Source organism: Scomber scombrus, chromosome 18 (assembly GCF_963691925.1).
Source record: "Scomber scombrus chromosome 18, fScoSco1.1, whole genome shotgun sequence".
Classification (NCBI taxonomy): domain Eukaryota; kingdom Metazoa; phylum Chordata; class Actinopteri; order Scombriformes; family Scombridae; genus Scomber; species Scomber scombrus.
The window spans coordinates 622,727-632,171 of record NC_084987.1 but is presented as its reverse complement, the minus strand read 5'-3'; the positions used below and the strand labels follow the sequence as shown (position 1 = coordinate 632,171).

General features: G+C 43.8%; 1 protein-coding gene across 1 annotated transcript; it reads right to left on the bottom strand.

Annotated features, from left to right (window-relative positions):
* Positions 1-3,326: 3,326 nt before the first annotated feature.
* LOC133999191 (contactin-5-like) lies at positions 3,327-9,044 on the bottom strand. The gene is made up of 8 exons (XM_062438378.1): positions 9,014-9,044; positions 6,770-6,811; positions 6,311-6,589; positions 5,726-5,965; positions 5,335-5,628; positions 4,839-5,081; positions 4,625-4,741; positions 3,327-3,955 (listed from the first exon to the last, which is right to left on the bottom strand). Exons 1-8 carry the CDS (start codon positions 9,042-9,044, stop codon positions 3,855-3,857), a joined length of 1,347 nt encoding a protein of 448 aa, XP_062294362.1. The 3' UTR covers positions 3,327-3,854.
* Between the last annotated feature and the right edge of the window lie 401 nt (positions 9,045-9,445).

Here is a 9,445-nt window from a genome sequence, read left to right as displayed (position 1 = left end):
CGCTCTGCTGCTGCTTCTTCACACACACACACACACACACTATATACACACACTATACACACTATATACACACACACTATACACACTATATACACACACTATATACATGCACACACTTTACACACTATACACACTATATACACACACACTCAGAGATACAGACACACTATACAGACACACACACTTAGAAATACACACACAGACACACATGCACTATATACACACACTCTCATACACACACTCACACTCTCATACACACACGCACTCTCATACACACACTCATACACACACACACTCTCATACACACACTCATACACACTCTCATACACACACTCTCATACACACACTCATACACACACACTCTCATACACACTCACATACACACACTCACACTCTCATACACACACACTCATACACACTCTCATACACACACTCTCATACACTCACACTCTCATACACACACACTCTCATACACACTCACATACACACACTCACACTCTCATACACACACTCACACTCTCATACACACTCTCACACACACACTCACAGAGATGCACACAGACGTCTCACCTGAGAGAAAAAGACAGACAGACTCATATAATGAACATTAGAAATGTGAAAGTTTCAGATTAAACATTTTACATAAACTGGTTATTAAAATGTAAATGTGATAAAATGTCATGTTTCCATTTATTAATATTATTATTATTATTATTATTATTATTAATATTAATAATTAACTCACATGTTTAAATATGTGATGATACATCTGAGGTACTTGTACTTTACTGTAGTACAGTTAGAGGTACTAGTACTTTACTGTAGTACAGTTAGAGGTACTTGTACTTTACTGTAGTACAGTTTGAGGTACTAGTACTTTACTGTAGTACTGTTAGAGGTACTAGTACTTTACCGTAGTACAGTTTGAGGTACTTGTACTTTACTGTAGTACAGTTTGAGGTACTAGTACTTTACCGTAGTACAGTTTGAGGTACTTGTACTTTACTGTAGTACAGTTTGAGGTACTAGTACTTTACTGCAGTACAGTTTGAGGTACTAGTACTTTACCGTAGTACAGTTTGAGGTACTTGTACTTTACTGTAGTACAGTTTGAGGTACTAGTACTTTACCGTAGTACAGTTTGAGGTACTTGTACTTTACTGTAGTACAGTTTGAGGTACTTGTACTTTACTGTAGTACAGTTTGAGGTACTAGTACTTTACCGTAGTACAGTTTGAGGTACTTGTACTTTACTGTAGTACAGTTTGAGGTACTAGTACTTTACTGCAGTACAGTTTGAGGTACTAGTACTTTACCGTAGTACAGTTTGAGGTACTTGTACTTTACTGTAGTACAGTTTGAGGTACTAGTACTTTACCGTAGTACAGTTTGAGGTACTTGTACTTTACTGTAGTACAGTTTGAGGTACTAGTACTTTACTGCAGTACAGTTTGAGGTACTAGTACTTTACCGTAGTACAGTTTGAGGTACTTGTACTTTACTGTAGTACAGTTTGAGGTACTAGTACTTTACCGTAGTACAGTTTGAGGTACTTGTACTTTACTGTAGTACAGTTTGAGGTACTTGTACTTTACTGTAGTATTTCATATGATGCTACTTTCTACTCCACTACATTTATTTGACAGCTTTAGTTACTTTTCAGATGCAGATTTGACACAATGGATAATATAATATAATATAATATATATATATAATATATATAATATATATATTATATATATATATATATAATATATAATATATATATTATATATATTGTGGCTGCAAGGTGGTCGTGCCTGTTGTGGCGGAAATCCCCGAACCCGCTGGTGGACACCGGCGGTGAGGGATGCCGTCAAGCTGAAGGAGTCCTATAGGACCTTTTTGGCCTGTGGGACTCCGGAGGCAGCAGGCAGGTACCGACAGGCCAAGCGGGGGGCGGCTGCGGCGGTCGCTGAGGCAAAAACCCGGACATGGGAAGAGTTCGGTGAGGCCATGGACTTCCGGACGGCTTCGAAGAGGTTCTGGACCACCATCCGGCGTCTCAGGAGGGGGAAACAGTGCACCGTCAACACTGTATATGGTTGGGACGGTGCTGACATCGACTCGGGACGTTGTGGATCGGTGGAAAGAATACTTCAAAGACCTCCTCAATCCCACCGACACGCCTTCCGGTAAGGAAGCAGGGCCTGGGGACCCGGCTGAGAGCTCTCCTATCTCTGGGGCTGAGGTCGCCGAGGTGGTCAAAAAGCTCCTCGGTGGCAGGGCCCGGGGGGTGGATGAGATCCGCCTGGATGTTGTGGGGCTGTCATGGGTGACACGACTCTGCAGCATCGCGTGGACATCGGGGGCAGTGCCTCTGGATTGGCAGACTGGGGTGGTGGTCCCTCTTTTTAAGAAGGGGGACCGGAAGGTGTGTTCCAACTATAGGGAGATCACACTCCTCAGCCTCCCTGGTAAGGTCTATTCGGGGGTACTGCAGAGGAGGGTCCGTCGGATAGTCGAATCTCGGATTCAGGAGGAGCAATGTGGTTTTTGTCCGGGTCGTAGAACTGTGGACCAGCTCTACACCCTCTGCAGGATCCTTGAGGGTGCCCAACCAGTCCACATGTGTTTTGTGGACTTGGAAAAGGCATTCGACCGTGTCCCTCGGGGAGTCCTGTGGGGGGGTTCTCCGGGAGTACCAGGTATCGGACCCCCTGATATGGGCTGTCCGAGGGAGCTGAGCCGAAAGGCAAAGCTCTCGATTTACCAGTCGATCTTCGTTCCTACCCTCACCTACGGTCATGAGCTTTGGGTAGTGACCGAAAGAACGAGATCGCGGGTACAAGCGGCCGAAATGAGCTTCCTCCGTAGGGTGGCTCGGCTCTCCCTTAGAGATAGGGTGAGAAGCTCGGAGTAGACCCGCTGCTCCTTCGCGTTGAGAAGAGCCAGATGAGGAGGTTCGGGCATCTAGTTAGGATGCCTCCCGGACGCCTCCCGGGTGAGGTGTTCAGGGCACGTCCCACCGGTAGGAGACCCTGGACACGCTGGAGAGACTATGTCTCTCGGCTGACCTGGGAACACCTCGGGATCCCCCGGGAAGAGCTGGACGAAGTGGCTGGGGAGAGGGAAGTCTGGGTTTCCCTGTTTAGGCTGCTGCCCCCGCGACCCGACCCCGTATAAGCGGAAAGAAGATGGATGGATGGTGTCCGTGCCAATCAGCTTGAGCTTAGTTGTGTTCCAGCCAATCAGGATGAGCTTTGTTGTGTTCCAGCCAATCAGGATGAGCTTTGTCTCACTGATCAGAATCTAATTAGTTTTACAGCACAAATCTACGTTCATCGTCATGGTTTCATTCATTTAATCACAACTATAAACTTTACACTGTAAAACACAGAATACATTATTTAGGCGATGATGTCACTTCATGACCTCATTCAGTAAAATCTACATCCCATAATTAACATGAATAAACAGAAAGAATCACTGCTGTTCTTATGATTGGATGACTAATTATTACTACATACGTTTATCAATATATCATCTTTACAGTAAGTTCATAGGATGTTAAATATCACAGCTGTGTTACAGGATTCATCTGATCATGAGTTTTTATCTGCTGAGGTTTGACTGGAGAAGATCATTATTCACTAAAGTAGACATTTAATACCCGTTATTATTAATATATCAGTATTTACACCATGAACACATTAAAATAGACTGAGAGGAGAGAGAGGATGGGCTGTAAGTTACAGCAGATGATCAATAATCAATAATCATTGATCATTGCTCTAAGGTGTGATCAGCTTCCTCCTCCTCTTCCTCCTCTTCATCATCAGTTTACTGTAAATGATTAAAACACAAGCTGCAGCTCAGAAGTCATGCTCAGTGGTGACATCATCACGCTCTCCATCCGATCCCTGACCTCCTGCATCACGCTGGCTGGTCTCCATGGAGACGGCGGGTCTGTTTCCTGTGGGCAGAGTTAGGAAGAAGTTGAGATGGAGGTGTAGATCATTGGCTATATAATCACTATTTTGTTTGTCATGAGCCACCGTACTTCTGCACAGCCTGGCCTATCAGATACTATGCTTATTGCTTTAATTCTTTCAGTTGTGCACTTATAGTGAAATGGTACAGTGATGTGTTTTTGTCACTTGTTTATCCTGATTAGTGTTATCTAGGTTTAAGTAAAGTAAGAATATCGTTATTGGGTTGCTTACTGATAAAGGTATAACATGTTGAAATGTGACATTTTGTTATTCATTGAAGATTTCAGCTAAAGAGAAGGGATGTAGCTCATTGGCTATATGATCACTTTTTTGTTTGTCATGAGCCACCGTACTTATGCACAGCCTGGCCTATCAGTGTGCTTGTAGCTCCATCTAGGTCTCTCTCTCTCTCTGTGTATGCATGTTGCAGGTTCATCCTCAGGTAACACAGTCTGTCATTAATAAACCAGTGTTTTGGATTCAAGTCGGTGTGGTCCTTCACACACAACATATACGTTTCTACAGGAGGTATGAAGTTAAACATGAGTGTGTGTGTGTGTGTGTGTGTGTGTGTGTGTGTGTGTGTGTGTGTGTGTGTGCGCGCGCGTGTGTGTGTGTGTGTGTGTGTGTGTGTGTGTGTGTGTGTGTACCTGTCCTCCTGCTGCAGTAGATGGAAACCATCAGGACAGAACAGATGCAGTACGGACTGATGACCACTAGATGGCACAAGAGTCTGACCACAGAGAGAGGAGGAGGAGGAGGAGGAGCTGGAGGAGGAATCAGTAGATTGTGGTTCAGTGCAGTGATCAGTTTATTAACTCTACTGACTGTCATATAAACAGGAAGTGATGTCAGTGTACTGACCTTTGACCCTCAGCATGCTCCTTGGAGATTCTATCAGACCATCAGAACACGAGTAGAAACCTTCATCAGACTGTTGGACGTTACTGATGATAAACTCTCCTTTAGAGTCAGATCTGAAAGGTTCACCGTTCTTTAATAAATAAAATGCTCTATGTGTGGAACCATCTCTGGTCCTACAGCGCAGAGTGACATCACTTCCTGTCAGCACAGGAATTGCAGGGATATCCAGCTTAAAGGGAAGATCTGAATAACAGACAGAGTCACATAGAGACAGAGTTACAGTTACATAGAGACAGAGTTACATAGAGACAGAGTTACAGTTACATAGAGACAAAGTTACAGTTACATAGAGACAGAGTTACAGTCACATAGAGACAGAGTTACAGTTACATAGAGACAGAGTTACAGTTACATAGAGACAGAGTTACAGTTACATAGAGACAGAGTTACAGTTACATAGAGACAGAGTTACAGTCACAGACAGAATCATATCTACCAGTAACTGTGATGTTGATCTCTTCACTTCTCTCTCCAGATCTTTCACACCAGTAAACTCCAGAATCTGATTCAAAGGGATCTGAGATGATGCAGTTAGAACCTTCAATCCTCCCAAAGTCTTGTTGACCACCACCACACTGTCCAGTCTGTCCTCCTGTTGTCCTCTTCACCGTCCATCCATCAGCTGTCTGTCCGTCTTCATCACAGCTCAGAGTCAGTGGAGACTCTCTGCTGAAGAACTGCTGAAGGTCTGGACTGACTCTCAGAGAGACTGAAGTAGGAGGAGGAGGAGCTGGAGGAGGAATCAGTAGATTGTGGTTCAGTGCAGTGATCAGTTTATTAACTCTACTGACTGTCATATAAACAGGAAGTGATGTCAGTGTACTGACCTTTGACCCTCAGCCTGCTCCTTAGAGATTCTACATTCTGATTAACACACGAGTAGAAACCTTCATCAGACTGTTGGACCTTACTGATGATTAACTCTCCTTTAGAGGAACCTGTAACAGCTTCACCGTTCTTTAATACATTAAATGCTGGTGTGGAACCATCTCTGGTCCTACAGCGCAGAGTGACATCACTTCCTGTCAGCACAGGAAGAGCAGGGATCTCCAGCTTAAAGGTAAGATCTGAACAACAGACAGAGTTACATAGAGACAGAGTTACAGTTACATAGAGACAGAGTTACAGTCACATAGAGACAGAGTTACAGTTACATAGAGACAGAGTTACAGTCACATAGAGACAGAGTTACAGTCACATAGAGACAGAGTTACAGTCACATAGAGACAGAGTTACAGTTACATAGAGACAGAGTTACAGTTACATAGAGACAGAGTTACAGTTACATAGAGACAGAGTTACAGTCACATAGAGACAGAGTTACAGTCACATAGAGACAGAGTTACAGTTACATAGAGACAGAGTTACAGTTACATAGAGACAGAGTTACATAGAGACAGAATCATATCTACCAGTAACTGTGATGTTGATCTCTTCACTTTTCTCTCCAGATCTTTCACACCAGTAAACTCCAGAATCTGAGAGGGGAGAGGGATATGAGATGATGCAGTTAGAACTTTCAATCCTCCCAAAGTCTTGTTGATCACCACCACCACACTGTCCAGTCCCTCCTCTTGTTGTCCTCTTCACCGTCCATCCATCAGCTGTCTGTCCGTCTTCATCACAGCTCAGAGTCAGTGGAGACTCTCTGCTGAAGAGCTGCTGAAGGTCTGGACTGACTCTCAGAGAGACTGAAGGACACACAGACAGATTATTAGAGTCACTGCAGTCACTTATTTGGAGGAAGATGACGGTTTGGGTTGAAATGTCATCGTCATGGTTACAGTAAAAAGCAGGTGGTTAGGATCAGTGATCTGTGCTGTTCAACAGGTTTTAAGGACTGATGGTTGTTGTTGGGAGCTGGAACTCACCTGCTGAATCAGTGGGACCAGACAGCAGCAGCACAGACACACCTGCAGCAGGAGGACAGGGTTACTACAGGTCAGAGGTCACTACAGGTCAGAGGTCACTACAGGTCACTACCGGTCAGAGGTCACTACAGGTCAGAGGTTACTACAGGTCAGAGGTCACTACAGGTCAGAGGTTACTACAGGTCACTACAGGTCACTACGGAGGTTACTACAGGTCAGAGGTCACTACAGAGGTTACTACAGGTCTGAAGTGAACAATGTCTAATGTTTTTATGGCTCAGGGAGTGCTATCTACCTATCAGCTATCAGTAACACTTTACTTGAAGGTATCGTCATAAGAGTCATAAACGTTTCTGACTGTTGTCATTAAGTGTCATTCTGTTTCTGTAATGACAGGTTGACATTGTTTGGGTTGTCTTGATCATGACAACTTGACTTTAATCAAAGTGATAATGTGTTAACCCTAACCCTTCATTACACTGTCATAATGGAGTCCTGACAGTCAGTTTTGGGTTTCCTGTCAAACATCTATGACCAAGTGCTAGAATTGGTCTGTAACCTTCACATCTAATTATAATAATCATTATGTCAACTTGACATGAACACAAAAATAGGTGAATATTTTGTTAAAGGTAGGGTTGGTAATGTTGTAAAGCTAGCAAGAGAGCTAGCAAGATTTGAAAATATCACCTCCTCCTGCCTCCTCTAAGTTCCCCCCCGCTGCTCCCCCTCCCGTCAGTGAGTCCGTCCGAGCCACGCCCCCACAAACCGGCACCAGCAGGGAGAGAGGGGGGCGGACATGAAGGCACCTGATTGGTTTTTGCTTTTCAGAGCATGGATTGGTCGGGGTTTAATCCTGTGGCTGCCACAGAGGTCTGATTGATCCGTTCCTTTTTCTAAAGTCATAATGTATTGATACCTCTGATAATAGAAGGACCATTTCACCCAGTATAACAAAAAGTGCTTCTGAACAGAATTACCAACCCTACCTTTAAAGTCAAGTTGTCATAATCAAGACAACCCAAACAATGTCAACCTGTCATTACAGAAACAGAATGACTTAATGACAACAGTCATAAAGGTTTATGACGCGTTCATCACTGTGTCATGTCACAGTTATTGTGATACCTTCAAGTAAAGTAAATATCATTATATTGTTGTCTGACCTTCAGTATAAATACTATAAAGCTGCTACTGATGAAGGAGAAAAGGAGTGAAGGAGTGAATGAGTGAAGGAGTGAAGGAGTGAAGGAGAACAGGAGTGAAGGAGTGAAGGAGTGAAGGAGAGAATGAGTGAATGAGTGAAGGAGAGAAGGAGAGAATGAGTGAATGAGTGAAGGAGAGAAGGAGTGAATGAGTGAAGGAGAGAAGGAGGGAAGGATTGAAGGAGTGAAGGAGTGAAGGAGAGAATGAGTGAATGAGTGAAGGAGTGAAGGAGAGAAGGAGAGAAGGATTGAAGGAGTGAAGGAGTGAAGGATTGAAGGAGAGAAGGAGTGAAGGATTGAAGGAGAGAAGGAGTGAAGGAGTGAATGGCTGCGTCTCAATTCAGGGGCTGCATCCTTTGAAGGACAATTACGTCCCAACGCTGCGTGAAAGGCGGGCGCGGTGCCAGCACCGGACTCATCTTCCTCTCTCACTTGTGCGTCACCGGGTGTCGGACTTGAAGCGTGTTGCTTCTGCTGCCGCCGTCATCTCCGCTACCAGTTCTGCTTTTATATCACTTAGCTCAGGTGGCTTCATGTGGTCCCCTCATCCTCTGGGTGGCAATGATAAATATCCGTTTCCTTTTCTTTTTTTTTAAATAACATGAGTAGTATTTGAAATATTTGTTGTAATAATGAAATTATATAATACTATAATAACTAAAAAATAATAAAATATGTAGCATTTCCAACCACCACCACCACCACCTCTTCTTTCTTCTGTGTGTTTTTTCTTCTGTGTGTCTTTCTCATCTATGGTCGGGAACAGCTGGTGACACAACCAGGAAATACTTCGAAGGCTAGACCGTCCCATTTCACAACGGTTGATGCATCCTTCTGAGGTTTCTCAGTAGCACGCGGTCATCGAAGGATGCATCCCCTGAATTGGGACACAGCTATAGAGTGAAGGAGTGAAGGAGTGAAGGAGTGAATGAGTGAAGGAGTGAAGGAGTGAAGGAGTGAATGAGTGAAGGAGTGAATGAGTGAATGAGTGAATGAGTGAAGGAGTGAAGGAGTGAATGAGTGAATGTGTTGGACTCACCGAGCAGCAGACACACAGTTGAACTCTTCATGTCTGGATGAGAAGTGATAACCACTTCTGCTTTTCTTCTTTTCTAAACTCAGATTAATAAAAAGACTCTTTACGTCATTTCCTGATTTCTTCATTTGTCTTCAGCAGCAGTTTGAACGCTGATCAGCTGATCAGCTCAGACTGTCACTCAGACCAGCAACCGGTCGGCCAGAGATCAATACATCACTTCAGACTTCTGTTATAATCAATATCTGTTCAATACTATGATTTAGAATAATGAGCTTGTTCCACAGTAACAGGACTGATCTAATATCTGAGTCACTATATTGCCAAAAGTATTGTCTCACCTGCCTTGACTCGCATTTGAACTTTAGTGAACCCCATTCTGAATCCATAGGGTTTAATATGACGTCGGTCCCTTTGCATCTATAAACCGGTGAA

Bases quoted from the DNA above. Each gene is read 5' to 3' on its own strand.
- LOC133999191 (XM_062438378.1), bottom strand. From the start codon at position 9,044: ATGAAGAGTTCAACTGTGTGTCTGCTGCTCG. The intron at 6,590-6,769 runs GTGAGTTCCAGC...TGTGTCCTTCAG, and splicing joins TGGTCCCACTGATTCAGCAG to TCTCTCTGAGAGTCAGTCCA. The intron at 5,629-5,725 runs GTCAGTACACTG...TTCCTCCTCCAG, and splicing joins GAGCAGGCTGAGGGTCAAAG to CTCCTCCTCCTCCTACTTCA.